Source organism: Amblyraja radiata, chromosome 20 (genome assembly GCF_010909765.2).
Source record: "Amblyraja radiata isolate CabotCenter1 chromosome 20, sAmbRad1.1.pri, whole genome shotgun sequence".
In the NCBI taxonomy this organism is placed as follows: Eukaryota; Metazoa; Chordata; class Chondrichthyes; order Rajiformes; family Rajidae; genus Amblyraja; species Amblyraja radiata.
Genome location: NC_045975.1, coordinates 32,371,872 through 32,388,656, shown reverse-complemented (window position 1 = coordinate 32,388,656; position 16,785 = coordinate 32,371,872). Strand labels below are relative to the sequence as shown.

The window sequence follows — 16,785 nt, the reverse complement described above, 5'->3', positions numbered from 1 at the left end:
CACTTGGAGCCAGTGGAGAGAAGCCAGAATCGGGGTGATGTGGTACCTTTTTCGGGTGCCCGTCAGAAGTCTCGCTGCCACGTTTTGGACCAATTGCAGGCAGGACAGGGATGATTGGCTGATGCCAGTGTAAAGGGTGTTGCAGTAATCAAGGCGGGAGGAGATAAATGAGTGGATGATCTTTGCAAGGTCGTCAAATTGGAGGACTGTGGCCTCATGATGTTCCCAAACATCTAGCAGCCAATACAAAAAGCTGATTTGGTGATGGCATTGAAGGACAAACATTGGCCAGGAAACTGGTAGGAACACTACTTATTTGGATGAAGATGCAATCATTTGCCTCTATCTGAAGGGTTGTGTGACCTTTCCCATTGGTCTGGAGGGCAAGGAAAATGGGGTCTCGGATTAGTGGCCAATCATGCAAACTGCATCTCCAAGAAATACAGAGAGGGTTGTCCCATCATGAAGAAATTAAATCTAAATGGAGTTTAAAAGACTGAGGGCAATTGCTACTGAAACATGCAAGACACTGAAGGACCACGATGTGTTAGATGTTGAGGTGTTTTTTACTCATTGGAGAACTTTGCACGGGAGGAAGATAGTTCTAAACTTAGAGAATGGTCAGTTAAAACTGATGCGTGTAGAAACTTCTCACAGAGGCTGGCAAATGTCTGGAAACCTGGAGGGTTGTGGAGAAAAGATAATTCTAAGTATTTAAAGATAAAGTAGACGAAAGATTGGGATATTGAGGGCTACAAGGAACTTGCACAAAAGGGGAGCTGAGACTGTGGAAAGGCAGAGCAAGTTTTATGGGACCGACTGCTACTCCTTTGGGGTATGCATTGTGCTGCAGGGTCACCTTGTACGGTAAGCTAAATCCTTCCAGCTGAATCCAGGCGATAATCCAATGGTGCCCGCCTTGTTACTCAGAAACAACCTTGCCGCCGAACGCCAAAGTATCTGAAACGCGCTCACTGACCAAAGGCGACTCTCGGGTCACTTACCCCCTCTGGTAATGGTTGGTAATTGTCCTTATCTTACACTGAGGGAAAGAAAAAATAAACCGAATCTGGTAAATGGCAATATCGATCGGTGCAGCGGTCAGAATATCAAGGGATGCAAGGTGGCCGAGAACAAAGGGATTGCTTTGTGCAATTAGTTACTCGCAAAGATTTTTTAAATCAAAAGTTAACACTTTTCATCCCGTTGTTTTGAAAGGTAAGTTTCTATCACGTGAGCGTGACGTCGCTGTAGGGGCAATGTAAATGTTTTTTCCAGCTCCAACTAGTTTCAAAAGACTTAGAGGGAGTGAAGAGGCAGAGACGAGCACCGGGAGTCTGAGCTGAGACAAGGCAACACATTATCCTACAAAGTAAGTCAGCATTCGGGCGCTGTGTGTGTGTGAAATAAATGAATCTCTATCTCATAAAGAGAAAGCTGAAGGAGTCTCTGAGTGGTGGTGGGTGGTGGGAAGAGAGAGATTACATTGTGTGGGGGTGCGAGTCGGCACTGGGCAAGTTTAGCATTGAGGAGCACGCTGTTGCTGATGGAGGGTAATATGATGGTTAAGATCTTCCTGGGGTTGGACATTTGAATGGGAATCTGGGAAGGGATGAGAAAGTTCTCTCTCTCTGACAAGGGACCTTTGGGCAATGCATCGTTCCCCTTTTTTTTCACCCCCCAAGGAATTCCTGTGGGAAGGGTGGAAGATCGGTGAGGTAACAAGTGCTGGACGTGACTGGTGGAGGAGCTTTTGTTTTTGGTTTTCGCGGCTCCGGTGTGCGTAATCTTATTAGAGAGTTTATGAAGAGTTGCGAAGTATCTGGGCACTGGTGGTGGACTTGGTGTCGGGGTCTTTGAGACGGGCAGTGGGGATGGTGCAAGTGGCGAGCGGAGATTGATGGGGTTGTCTCTGTTAGTGGGGTGGTGGTCGGGCGGTTGCAGAGGGGAACACGGGGTAAGTGTTGGGGCAAAGGAGACTGTGCAGAGGTTGGATTATTGAGCAAGCCACAAAAGTGTTGGGAGGAACTCAGCTGGTCAGGCAGCAACTGGGTAAGGAATCGATAGGGGACGTTTCGGGTCTGGACCCTTTTGCAGACTTGCACAAAGTCCCGACTCTTGAGTATTGGGACATTGGGCGCAATGATTCAACTTGGAGGAATGGGCTGAGGAAAAAAAGTGGGGTCCCGGGGCGATCAACGGGAGGATGTTTCAGCGTCACAAGGGAATTTGTGGGAGGGAAATGTCTGCGGGATATTAGGTGGGGAGCGGGGGGGGGGGGGGGGGGGGTCGAGATCGTGGGATGAAAGAATCCAGTTTGGGGGATGAGAAGATATGAACGGGTTGAATGGAGAGTGGGAAGATGAAATAGGGAAAGGTTTATGGAGACGTTAGGGGGGTGTGGGGGATGGCTGGGAGTTTTAGGGTCAATAACAAGGGGCGATGCAGGTGGTGGAATGAGTACAGCACGGTCCTATCCCGCTCCCGTCCCGGACACTTGTTGTAATTTCTTTGCAATCTATTTTCTTCGGGCTACAGAAGCCCGTGGGTTGGCTGGCGTGAATGAAGGGAACTTTAGACGCCTACCTTCCCCGGGACGCGGTGAGGAGGACAATTGGGTTGAAGTTGTCTACGGTGTTATTGGGGATAGACTCCCGCCAACCAAGGAGCTGAACGCCGTCCTCTCCCCCAAACCCTGCCCGGTGGTCTAACCCAGAGCCCGGTGGTCTTCTAACCCAAAGCTGATTATTCGGGAGGGATAGGGCAGAACAAATGGCGGGGCGAGATAAGATCGATGGATTGGGGTCTTAACGGCGAAAGGGAATTACTGGAGAGTTGGAAATCGAGTAGGGAGGGGAGACGGGAAAGATTAGGAAAGTATGACAAATTGGAGGGGAGGGGAGATTTGAGGGATTGAGAGATGAGTTTGACCAGAGGGGAATGTCCCGCACCTTGATTATAAACAGCCTTGAGTGCGGTACTGGGATTTGGGATTATTGAGAAATTGGGAGACAACTAACCAAGAAACGTTAGGAAATATAGAGAGAGTGTGTTTCTGTAAATGCTGGGCATTAGTTTCACTCAAATGGATGCCTGTGATGCTGTTGGTTTAGATTAAGAAAGTTACCTCAATCGCTGACTGAAAGTGATGCCATCCCATGGCACTACTTGGAGAAAAATATTCAACCCTCCCCATCTCAGTTAATGTGCTCCCATTGTTAGTTTTAGCACCACCCTGTGTAATTTTGCCTTCTGAACATTCCTATGTCAAAACTGTCTCCAGTTTGCAAATGATAAAACAATCAAAGGTGTGAAACTACTTTGAGAAAAGAACAAGCTGAATACCCAACTCCTTCTCTCCAGAGTTACTCCAGCTTTTATGTGTCTATTTTAAGCTAAAAAAAATCGTTCTTGCCAATTATCTTCCTTCCAACAGTAGAAATTGGTTTGTCCTCCACCCCCAACTTGGGCTAGGAGTAGTAGTGTCAGTGGCAATTCACTGTTGCCCAATGATCATCTTTCCAGAACACACTGGGTGCATTAAAGTCTTGAGTGAGCACTAGTGGGTGGTGAGCAGTAGTCTCTCCCAATGCAGCCTCATGGATGAACAGAATGGTCCTACCCCCCAGCACTGAGCTGCGACCACTGGGCACATCAGTGACCTGTCGTGAACGCTTCTTGGTGGAGTCGTCAAGGGAAGACTGTGTTGTGGAAAGCTGAAGATTGGAGCAATTTTTAATTTAGGAATACACCATTTAAACTATAGCTGTGGCTCTCTGCAGCCAGATGGAACTGGGGCATGATTAGGGAATAGGAAGCATTTGGTATTTTAGACAGCACTCTTCATGATCTCAGGATATCCAGATCAATTCACAGCCAATGGAGCCCAGATACTGTGTAAAGCAGATTTTAATTATGTCCCATTGCGAGTTTTTTTTCCTACTGTTGAGGAAGGCAATTGAGAGAATTCTAGCTTTGTTTTAACTTCATAGAAAATCTCCCACTGTGTTTGAGAAACCATCACTTTTTTTTTTAAAGTGCAAGCTGTAAAGTTAAGTTACGGTCTTTGAACAAAAGGCAAGTAAACAGTAATAAAGTCTGTGGATATCACAATTAATTTGGTGAGTAATTCTGAACAGCCTGCTTTAAAGTAACACTTTCTGTCAAATTAAACTCATGGACCTGTGGTTAATTAAAGACTGAGGAACGTTTTAAACCGTTGATTTACATTTTCTCCCCAGGTTCAACTGAGGGGGTGGACAAAATTGCTCACAGAATTGGATTCGGGTCATTTGGAGGCGTCTGATGAGGCAGAGTTTGACACCTTGTGTTTTTTTTACCTCAGTGGGGATCCTTGACCTTACGTAGGCATGGTTGTAATTGGGAGCATGCTGTTAAACAGAGATAACTGCAAAAATAGCTCTCAGAAATCCTAAATCCTCTTTCATATTTGCTCAATTTCTAACACTCATGCAAATTGCGAACATCAAATCAATTGGTATTTGGAATGCTTTCGCAGTACCTTGCAAATCCTCGTAAAACGTTGATGTTTTGTATTTCTCAAGTTGGGGGAAAACTGCAGAATAATTAACTTTTGCTAGCTGCTTTAGTTTGTTTGAGAAAGTGCTGGGCAGCTAACTCCGTGCTTGTCGGAAATGCAAGTTGGAACTGGATTGAAGCAGAACCAACTGCATCATTTGCATCAAAGAGTCTGCCAGCCAGCAAAACTGTTCTTCTCACTCTCTCACCTCCCCCCTCCCCACTCAATGTAACTCTAAACCCTTCGTTCGCATAGCCCAAGTGTTCCTTGCAATGCAGACAGAATGTGTTTTGTTTAACTTGCTTTCCAGCAGTTTACAGCACTGTTGCAGTTTCAGTCTAATAGGTTGGTAGTGTAACTTGTGCTGTTGAGGAGAGCCTCTCCATAATGAGGTGTTGGGAGCCAAGCAGTGAAGATGACCTTGCTCGCGGATGGCATTTATTTCAGAATATATTTTGTTGCTTCCTGTATTGTGCAGTAACTGGGAACTGCTCTATGTCAAAGTACTCTTAAGGGAAAATAAAACTGTGTCGCCATGAAACTCTGTTGAGTATCCATTACTTCCCCTGGTGAGCATCAGATGAAATTATTTGGTGCAAAAAACAAACTAATTATTTTCTGATTTGTAGGTTGGGGATATGCCTCTGTTACATCCACCCTTGCAATTTTTCAACGAGACGGGCTTCCATTTGTATTTCCCGAGATTTGCAATTGAGAGCTTTGTTATTTGGGGTATGGAAGTGGGGATATTTTTTCCCTCTCAGATGTGTGGAAAGAACAACAATAAGAAATTATTTTATCATCCGTTAATGGTAATCGTCCTGATATCTAGGACCTGCTTCCTGTTTTGAAGCCTGTCTAGTTGTATGAATGGCTAAACAAGGTACTCGGGATTGAGAAATGTTTCCAACTCTTAAATTGGGAGATAATTATCCAACTTATTGTAGATACAGTAGGATAGAATGTAATTTGGCAAATTCTACCCTCTTCCTCATAATGGTTATTCAGTGGGGTTTTTTAAACCCTCGAAACTGCAATCTTGAATTGTTAAGCACGAATGAATTCCTGCTCTCCACAACTCCCCTGACTGATATTTCACTTGGGTATGAACATTGACTTCTCTAACTCCAAGTAATTTTTGCTTTCCCTCTCTCTCTATCCCTCCCCCTCCAACCAGTCTTACTGTCTCTGACATTTTATCTCTGTTTGCTTTGCTGTTAACTTCTCCCAGCTAACAATGATCTATTCTACATTTTCCTTGTATTGCCATACCCTTTGTTCTATTTTCACACCTTATGTTTCCTAATCTATGATCTCCCTCTACCTCTGACATCAGTCTGACGAAGGGTCTCAATCTGAAACGTCACCCTTTCCTTCTCTCCTGCCTGTGCCGGCGAGTTACTCCAGCATTTTGTGACTATTAGCTGATTGATTGCTGGGGGCAGACTCATGAGTAATAATAATAATAATACATTTTATTTAGTGGGCGCCTTTCAGACATCTCAAGGACACCTTACATAGTAATCGGAATAACATATAATCGGAATATAACAAGTAATAAAGACATCACAGAGACACAAATTAAAAACAGAATTCAATCCAAAAACAGAAAATCAAAAACACAGTGTGAGTAGGCCATAGACTCTTCTTTTCCGTTTGGGCAATGCGTGAGAACATGCAGAATGAGCATGGAGAACGTTGAGCTTCTCCCTCTGGCTGCACAGCCAATAATGGAGGAATTGCAATTAACATCCCTCCTGCATTGGAAACTCGTATCTGTCTGCAGGTTGTGGTAATGCAATTTATAGAACCCCTTCCTCAAAAGGGCTGAAAATCTTTCACTCAGTGAGGGAGCAGGTCAAAGGTTAGCCCACCGATGGTTGGGTAGACACTCTGCTCCAAATTTCCCAGCTGCTATCAATCCACTGTCTCGTCAACTAGAGAACGTCCCATCTACCCCACTGTCTTTAATCATTTTTACTGGACTTGATCTTGCACTCAACATTATACCATTATCCTGTATTTGTACACTGAACGGCTTGATTGTAATCATAGATAGTTTTATTGCATGACTGGGTAGCATGCAACATAAAAAGCTTTTCACTGTACAGTATACGTGTCAATAATATAACAAAGCTAAACTAAACTAATATGCTGCCTTCCTGTGCAGAGCTGTACTGAGTTTGTCTGTACTTTTGCAACTGATCTCCATTCTAAGCTTCTTTGCTGTGATTATGTAGATATTTGGGGGTTTGTGTTTGCAGTCTGGACCCAGCCAATTGCTACGGCGTGAGACCTCCCTTGTAAAACGCTCTATCTTCCCGTCTTAGTCATGCCTTGGCCTCGAGCCCTTGGCTCATATTTTCTGAGAAGGTGCACTGGGGTGGGAAATACGGCTACTGTCCTCTCCAGGTCACTTGGTGCAGGTGTGTTTAACATGGCAGTAGAGATTTAACTCTGTTGGGAGTATTTTTGGATTGAAAGTTGCCTCATTCCATCAAGGGAAGAAAAGACGGCAGTGTAAAATGCCATGTGAAGGTGTCCTCTTGACTGGTGTATGGAGCAAGAAGTGTTAACATAGAAAATAGGTGCAGGAGTAGGCCATTCGGCCCTTCGAGCCTGCACCACCATTCGATATGATCGTGGCTGATCATCCAACTCAGTATCCCATCCCTGCCTTCTCTCCATACCCCCTAATCCCTTTAGCCACAAGGGCCACATCTAACTCCCTCTTAAATATAGCCAATGAACTGGCCTCAACTACCTTCTGTGTCAGAGAATTCCACAGATTTACCACTCTCTGTGTAAAAAATGATTTTCTCAACTTGGTCGAGAGTATCTCTGTGTGTCTTGCTTGCACTGGAATGGCATCCAACAGCAACCCAGTTGGAGATCGCATAGACCACTCAACGTCCTCAGTCTTGGATAAACTTTGACTTCATTTCTGCTTCTTTCGTAAAATTGTGCAGTTGCAATCAATTTGGCGAGTCTCCTCGATAATGGAAACTGAGTGCCTCTGCAGTGTGTCATCCCACTCTAATAGTAAGTTCCGTGAGAAAGAATGTTGCAGACATGGAGTTTTCTGGGTCTACCCCAGCCCTTTGGATAATCCAAATTAGGCTTGATCCTCATGTAGAAATGTCAGTGTCATAACCGTTTGTGGTATATTTTGTAAATGACTGATTAGACATTTCTATTCTTTATTCTATTGTGATTCAATGATCCTTCGTTCCTATGATTCTTCACTCTATGATCCATTCTATTGTGAGAGTGCATGTCTCAGTATGTATGTACTGGCAAGCTGCCTCGCTAGAGTTTTCCCAGCTGACTGTGTCCCCTTTAAAATTCTGTCCTCCTCAGCACTGGCACTTTCACATTGCTGGTCTGTAAGCCTCTTTGTTTACATCTGTCCAGGAACCAAAGTGCTTTCAATCCATGAGCTAGGATTAGGGTTGAAAGGTTGGCATTGACATCACTGGCACCGCGGGGGTTGCTTTTACTTTAAAACAAAAAGTAAAACTAACTCCCCTGGGAGAATTATCGATCCTTGCTGGGAAAATCGAATTAAATAAAGTCTTTATTTTAATCAAAATTACATCTCTAAAATCTTGCAGCTGCTTTTTGAATGAAACTTTTTGTTTGGGAGCCGATGAATATAATCCGATCAGGCTTTCCGTTTGGAAACCTCGTGCTGCTCTTCGATCTGACGAGTCGCACAGGCTCTAATCCTTTTCTAAAGAGCAATTCGATTTTCCCAGCAAGGATCGATAATTCTCCCAGGGGAGTTAGTTTTACTTTTTGTTTCAACCCTAATCCTAGCTCTTCTCCCCTCTCCCATTGGCCAAAAGGTATAAAACTGTGAAAACACACACCATCAGTCTGAAGAAGGGTTTCGGCCCGAAACGTCGCCTATTTCCTTCGCTCCATAGATGCTGCTGCACCCGCTGAGTTTCCCCAGCAATTTTGTGTACCTTCAGGTTAAGGGACAGTTTCTGCCCAGCTATTATCCGGCAACTGAACCTTCCTGCCAACAACTAGAGAGCAAGTCTTAAGTTACTATCTCTCTCAGTCGAGAGACTTGGACTATCTTTGATCGGACTTTACTGGACTTTATCTTGCACTAAACATTCTTTGCGTTATTCCCTTGATCATGTATCTGTACAATGTGGATGGCTCAATTGCAATCGTGGATTGTCGTTACGCTGACTGGTTAGCAGGCAACAAAAGCTTTTCCCTGTACCTCGGTATATGTGGCAATAAACTAAACTCAATTTCCAGAAGTGCTAGAATCAGGAGTGCTAAGTAAATGCAGCCTCTATTGACTTGAAACTTTTGAACTGTGGCTGCTTGAAATGTCATCGAGTGGAAGGTGGGTGGCATCAACTCATGCGTTTCACTCTCTTTTAACCACTTCAGTAACGTGCTGTCCCTAACCATGAATTTTGACCATTTAACACTTCAGATCAGTAGAACTCATTTGCAGATAACTTCTCCCACCAGCAGAAGCAAACAGTTGAGGTTGAGTGTGTTATCTCACAACGCATTTCAAATGGCTACATTGTTTACACCAGAGAATCCAGCCATTTGGCCCCAAGCTTCCCTGCTGACTTTGTGCCTTCTCTCACTTTACTCCATCTAGCCTTTTCGACCTGAAACATCAACCATTCCTTTCCACTCAGTTGTGGCTGAACCTGCTGAGATCCTCCAGCAAATTGTTTGTTGCTCTGGATTCTAGCATCTGCAGACTCTTGTGTCTCCATTTTACAGATCCACTCTGCGCCCTGCCTCATGTGTGATCTTTGTTTGCTCTTAAATGCAACAATCACTTAATTGGTGGTACAGTCCATTTCCAACCATTTCTTTAATAAATATATATCAACTGAAATTCATTTTGGCTTTCTGTTAAAATGTGGCACTTCAGCAGTGGACCGGTAAAGCTTCCATTGTACTTGGGTTTAGTTTAGTACTTTACTTTAGAGGTACAGCGTGGAAACGGGCTCATCGATCCACTGAGTCGTGTCTGACCAGCTATCACCCCATACACTAGCACTATCTGACACACTAGGGACAATTTACAGGTCAATTAACCTACAAACCTGCAGGTCTTTTGAATGTGGGAGGAAACCAGAGCACCTGGAGAAAGCCCACTCGGGTCACAGAGAGTGTACCGTAGACACTATCAAACCCGGGTCTGGCAACAACGCTACTGCTGCCCCACTGTGCCACCATGCTGACTCCAGAAGTGACTGTTATTTAGGTTAAGAAAGCTGTTAGGATTTTAAACAGAGAAACAAGGAATTGCAAATGCTGGAATTTTGAGTAAGAAACATGAAGTGCTGGGTCAGCAGCATCTCTGGAGGACAGGGATAGGTGACATTTCAGGTTGGGACCCTTCTTTAGATTTCTTCTGGTTTTTAAAATTTGGAACAAAATTGGCCACTATGAAGGACAGTGGCAAGCTGCAGAGGGGATTTTTACTTGCCCTATCGTTGGGCAATACAAGTTGTGGACAACCTGCGGATGACATTTTCACCTTGTGGGTTCATCACCATACAGGCAGATGCGCTTAGGGTGTTTAATCTCCAATTTTAAGTAACACCCCCCCCCCCCCCCCCCCCCACCTCCCATCCTCATCTCCCTTTCCTGTGCCAAACCCCTATAAGCACACACTTATCTACCTTCCCGCCCCCCCCCCCCCTCTCCTTTCATCTATATCCCTCTCTCTGAATTTACATTCACTAATTTCCTTCATTTTGCCTCCTTTTCACCTCTCGCCTTTGTCAGTTACTCCACCCAGTGCTGGAATAACTCAGCAGATCAGGCAGCATCTCTGGACAACATGGATAGGTGACATTTCGGGTCAGGACCCAGTCTGAAGAAGGAGACCGACCCGAAACGTCACCTAAAAGGCAGTTCTCCAGAGATGCTGCCTGACACACTGAGTTACTCCAGCACTTTGTGACTCCACCTCACTAAACTTTATCCTGTCCCCACATCTCTCTTCCAGCTTTCTTTCCGCTGCTACAATCAGTCTGAAGAAAGGTCCCAATCCGAAACATCGCCTATACCTTTTCTCCAGAGGTGCTGCCTGACCCTCTGAATTATTCTGGCACTTAGTGTTTTGCTTTTAATTTATTTGCCAGTTATTCTTTAAGGAAGGAAGTAAACTGCTGTCTGAAATAAGAAAAACAGTTCACACGTTCCTTTTGTCCTTTATTGTCATCAATCTGGGGGGAAAGGGTTGAAGACCACTGTGCAGATTACGTTTCAAAAAGTATATTGGGATCATTTGCCCAACAATATTAGTCACTTTGTGGTTACTGATCAGAAGCCCAATTGAACACTTTTAGATTCCCATTTACCAGATGCATCAGATGGGGCTAAAGGATTGTGACTCGAATAGTTTTGAATCTTGCTTTTTTTTTTTGTTTAATTTAGTTTTCAGCTGCCAAGCAAGGAAAGCGTGAAAATGACATGATGAATGTGTTTTGTTGAGAGATTTTTGGTTATATAAAGTGTCTTTTTAATGGGTCTTGGGCTTCTATGTATCCAATTTTTTCTTTCCCCTCCGACCCCCACCAACTCTCTAGAGACACTGGTGTGTAACAGAAACGTGTCTGCTTACTCCATATGGAATCTCTCCCACATCAGACAGGTTAATCCCAAGGAGTTGAGTGAGAAGAGAGTTGGTTTTTTAATACTTAAAAGTTTAAAAAAAGGGGTCAGTGTTAGGCTAGATGTGATTTTTTTTTTTGATTTTTTTTTTTTTTTGATTTTTCTTCTTTTTTTTCTTCTTTTTGTCTTTTCTTCCAGCTGGGTGTTTGGGAGATGCAGATGTTAACAATTGTCAGTTTATAACATGTGGCAGAATACACCATTACCTTGAAGTAAGGCTATGTTAATCACTAATACCAAAAAAGATCCTCCCAAATCTGTTTAATTGCTGCCGCACAGCGTCTCCATCTAATTCTTGAAACTATTTAACTTTGTTACAGTTGTGAGGCGTTTGTTTGTCCTGCAGTGATCAGCATTGTGATCTCTGAAGCTTTCATTCTGTGATCAAGAGTGGAGCCCACAACGAAAGGGACATTATTTTTGTCTTCTGGGAAGTCACGTGGTTTGACCGTTGACCTTTAGTCATTTGGCTGTGAAATTAAATAAAATGTCCTTGACATCCTGGCTGATTTTATTTTATTTTTTTTAAACCAAATTTCTCATTACGTTGCAATTGAATTCCTTTATCTTCACCGGGACTGAAGGCTGGAACTCCCAGTCCAACTGCATGGTGGGAGAGCTTTCACCAAAAGAACCACAATGATTGAAGGGGGGGGGTTCATTATTGTCTTCTCAAGGGTAATTAGCTATGGGCATAAAGTTCCAGCCTCGTGAGGTAGCATACAAGGTAAAGGGGTTTTGGTGAAAGAACTTCCTTTCTTTTGGGGAAATTAAAATACTGCTATAACATGTGGGTGACTCAAGTGCATATTTTTTACAAAATCATTTGAAGGTTGATTTTATAGTTTGCCTTTTACATGCTTGACCCACACAGGAATCACTGAAGGGTCAACCAGTAGGAATGTAGGACCAGAATAATATATTAGCCACAATCAATAAGGATGGAAGATTTATTCAGTAATATCATTGGGTGTTTTAACAATTTGTCTCAAGAACTATCTATACGGGCAGTGTTTCTTTTCATTACTGCGTTTTATTGGAAACACAAGCTAAAGTTTAGTTTAGAGATGCAGCGCGGAAACAGACCCTTCAGCACACCGAATCCGCGCCGACCAGCGGTCCCCGCACATTAACACTATCCTACACACACTAGGGACAATTTTACAATTATACCAATCCAATTGACCTACAAACCTGTACGTCTTTGTGGTGTGGGGGTGGGGGGGGAACCGAAGATCTTGCAGAAAACCCACGGGGAGAACGTACAAACTCCGTACAGACAAGCACCCGTAGTCAGGATCGAACCAGGCTCTCTGGCGCTGTAAGGCAGTAGCTCTACCGCTATGCCACTGTGCGCCCCTAAATTCTGAAACTGCAACAGTAGGATTGAGTTTGCTGTTGTATATGCATCAGGAAAGTTCTAACCCAGTCCTGGAACGTAAGCACTTTGCTACCATGTCCATGCTGTTAATGGTGGGGTGGGCCAGGAATATGTCACTCAATCAGTGTTGTTCTTGTGAAAAGTATGGATCTCTCTCTATGGGAGAGGGATAATTGTACCATTCTGTAAGGAAATGCTTGTCTGCCAAGGAGTGTGTGAGATGATTTCATGCATCTTAGAGGTGATTGTAAAAAGACGGACACAGAATATGTGTACATACTTACCTTTATTTTAGTTCAGAGTGTGGAAACAGGCTCTCTGGCCCACCAGGTCCGCGCCAACCCGCACTCCCCACGCATCAACACTATCCTACACACTCAGGACAATTTTTCATTTATACCAAGCCAATTAACCTACCATCCTACATAGAAACATAGAAACATAGAAATTAGGTGCAGGAGTAGGCCATTCGGCCCTTCGAGCCTGCACCGCCATTCAATATGATCATGGCTGATCATCCAACTCGGTATCCCGTACCTGCCTTCTCTCCATACCCTCTGATCCCCTTAGCCACAAGGGCCACATCTAACTCCCTCTTAAATATAGCCAATGAACTGGCCTCGACTACCCTCTGTGGCAGGGAGTTCCAGAGATTCACCACTCTCTGTGTGAAAAAAGTTCTTCTCATCTCGGTTTTAAAGGATTTCCCCCTTATCCTTAAGCTGTGAACGGTTTATTGTCACATCCTGTACATCTTTGGAGTGTGGGAGGATCTTAGAGAAAACCCACGCAGGTCACGGGGATAACTTACAAACTCCGTACTGACAAGCACCCGTCAGGATCGATCCTGGGTTCCTGGCGTTGTAAGGCAGCAACTCTGCCACTGTGCCACCATGCTGCCCAACTAGATTTAAGGTAGTAGGAATTAATAAATTCACCTTTCCGAAGGTTTCATACATACAAGGTCAATTTCAGCAGACATGTTAATAAAGCCTTCCCTAGGAGGTCTGGAGATTTGAGGTAATTCCCTAGCTCGGAGCTACCATCTGCACAAGATGTTGGAGGAGTCTGATGCATTGGTGTTAAAGCTACTATATCAATATCTTTCCATTTCGATTGTTGGTGCTGAGGATTCAAAGGTTGCCCTGAAGATTTTGTGGGGGGAAAGAGGGGAAACATTATCTGATTTATCTTTATTCCAGCAATGTTAAATGCAAGCTGGGAAAATGTACTGGCCTGGCAGTCCTTTGCCACTGTTGGGCTACAACATGCATTTGCTTAAATATAATCAACGCCAGAGACCTGGGTCCGATCCTGACTGAGGGTTTAGCTCAGTTTGGTTTATTGTCACATGTACCGAGGTACAGTGAAAAGCCTTTATTGCGTGCTAACCAGTCTGTGGAAAGGCAATACATGATTACTGGTGCTGTCTGAACGGAGTTTGAACGTTCTCCCTGCGACCACGTGGGCTTTCTCTGGCTGCTCTGGTTTCCTCCCACACTCCAGAGACATCCAGGTTTGTAGGTTAATTGGCTTAGATAAAATTGTAATTTGTCCCTAGTGTGTAACATAGTGCAGGTGTGCGGGGTGACTGCTGGTCGGCACGGACTCGGTGGGGCGAGATGGGCCTGTTTCCCCGTATTATCTCCAAAGTAAAGAGTAAACTAAAGTGAGGAAGCTTTTTCCAACTTACTGAGACGAGGCGTCTAAGTAAAATATGTCCAAATATTGAAGATGTGACCATTGCTGTTTTTTTCCATGGGATCAATACAGAGGTGGGTTTCTTCTGTATGCTCCTGTTTCTTCATGGCCTCCAATGGGTGAATCAAGGAGGGAATATCTTTATAAATGGAGTCTGGACATTATGAGAGGGATCTCAGGAAGCATTTTGCAACCCAAGAATAATCAAAAGTCTCGACCCCTCTTCATGTGGGTCAGTTGGGTTTTTGAAACCACAATTGGAGATTTTCATCAGGTGAGGTGAATGAGTAGATGCACAGGATGATGAAGGAGCTCAGATCAGAACCGGTCTCATTTTGGGTTGACCAAAGCTTTGTGTTTAGAGGTCATTTTCTGAAAACCACACACTGATATTGTTAACGACACATCTGCGCACCAGACACACCGTCTTCTAGACATGTGTATTGCTGTCACATGGTATATCCTCACAAGTATAAAGTTCTAACATGCACTTGAGAACCGTGAGGTATAGCGCAAGCCGTGGTCAGCAGGACAAGACCTGCTTCGACGTATGTTAAAGGGCGGAGCATGCCTGGGCAGCTGCGGGAGCATCCTGGAAGTCCATCTTTCTCCAGGTAGGTGCCTTCTTTATCTTTCTCCATTAGAGCTTTCTTTCCACCTCCCCTTCACTTTGATGCTGATATCTTCTCAATGCCACCCATGCCAATCCGCTCTCTAAAATTCTTCCCAGGTATTGATCCCCTCACACCCACTGGTAACCCTTTCCCTGATATCCATGATCCATTCCTCACCACTGCTTCATCCCCTGTCTCCAACCCCCACTTGCTGTAGTGATGGCAGATCACACACAATGCCTGACACCTGTATGTGATAGAACATCCAAGACAGTGGGTTATTCAGCAGGTCATGCCAAGGGATGGCACCTTAGTACAGGCATCAGTGGGGAGCGTAGTGGCACAGTATATTGAGTTGCTACCCCACAGCTTTCTGATCCGGGTTCAATCCTGACCCCTGGTGCTGCATGTAAGGAAATTACATGTTCTTGCCGTGACTGTGTGAGTTTCCTCTGTATGCCCTTGTTTCTTCCCACATCTCTGGAACTTTCAGATTGGTGCATCGTCTGGGCTCTCTTAATTGCACGTGATGTGTAGATGTGGGAAAATCCAGTGGAGTTGATGGGAATGTAGGGAGAATAAAATTATATTGCCGTAGGATTAAGATTGACTCAATGTGTTAAAGTGCCAGTTTTCATGCTGTCCTCTCTCTGCATGGCAGGAAATGCACAAGTGGTAGAGTTGCCCTCGTGTTACTGATTTTTAAAAGGGATGGATGATTTAAAAAATAAAATGAACTGTCTATTTTGGGGGATGTTGATGGGACTATGGAGAGAATTAAATGGGATGATATAATGGCCATTGATGTAGACTTGGGCCAAAGGAGTGGCTAGTTTTATTAAACATTTATTAGACATTCATTAGAAGTTTCTTCCTGTTCACAGTTTTTTTCTTTATTTAACTATAATACCCATGAAGACAAGGAGACTAGGCTTATTGGTAACATGGCAGAGCTCCAGGGAGGGTGGAAAGGTTTTGGAAGTTGAGATTTGGAGCGTGTAGTCTGAAAACTGCTTTAAAATTAGTGAAATACTGGCCTGTTCTCTCCCTCTCCATCTGTCTCATCTCACCCTACAGTTAAAAGTAGAGTGGAGTCTGCCACAAAAGGCATCAATAGTTTTAATGCCTGATATATAATGCATTCCTTGTCTGAAAATCATTGTGCACAGTCCAACATTGAGGCTGTATAAATGTGTTATTAGTTTGGGGCCGAATACATGCTTCTGGTTTCACGGTCTAGGTGATGCATTCTTTCTACCTTAAAACTGATATTAAGTACTAAATTTAGTATTTCTTCACTTCCCTCACTCGCTGTAACCCACCTCTTGAACCTCGCAGGTGCTCCATCTCATTATGGACCCTCCTGCCTCTAAACATGACCATTTTCAGTAATATGTGATCCAGTTTTGATTTTGCACTAGGTGTGTCGGGCAGCATTCCTGGAGAACATGGATAGGTGGTGGTGAGCGTTTGACGGCATTGGGACTGTACTCGCTGGAGTTCAGATGAAGGGAAGCTCATTGAAGCTCATTAATGCTATAGCCTCAGAATAAAAGAACATACTTTTAGAAAGGCGATGAGGATTTAGTCAGAGGAAGGTGAAGTGAATCTGTGGAATTCTTTGCCACTGAAGGTTGTGGACACCAAGTTAGTGGATATTTTTAAGGTGGAGATTGATAGATTCTTGATTAGTACATGCATTGGGGGTTGTGGGGAGAATGGGGTTGAGAGGGAAAGATAGATCAGCCACAATTGAATGGCAGAGTACACTTGATGGGCTGAATGGCCCAATTCTGCTCCTACAACTTATGAACAAAGGCTCCCATTAATAATCCCGACCTTTTCACCAGCGTGAAAGGCTTTCTCTCGTTCAA

At 44.0% G+C, this 16,785-nt stretch overlaps 1 protein-coding gene across 3 annotated transcripts in view; it reads left to right on the top strand.

Annotated features, from left to right (window-relative positions):
* The first annotated feature begins 1,232 nt into the window (after window positions 1–1,232).
* mdk (midkine) overlaps window positions 1,233–16,785 on the top strand; it is a 61,039-nt gene continuing 45,486 nt past the window's right edge. The window contains exon 1 of one of the 3 annotated variants that reach the window (XM_033039204.1): window positions 1,233–1,372. Coding sequence is in view for 1 of the 3 variants with exons in the window: in XM_033039203.1 (XP_032895094.1) it covers window positions 1,411–1,553 (143 nt within the window). In the remaining 2 variants the exon portion in view is untranslated. The other 2 variants (XM_033039205.1, XM_033039203.1) reach the window with 2 other exon arrangements.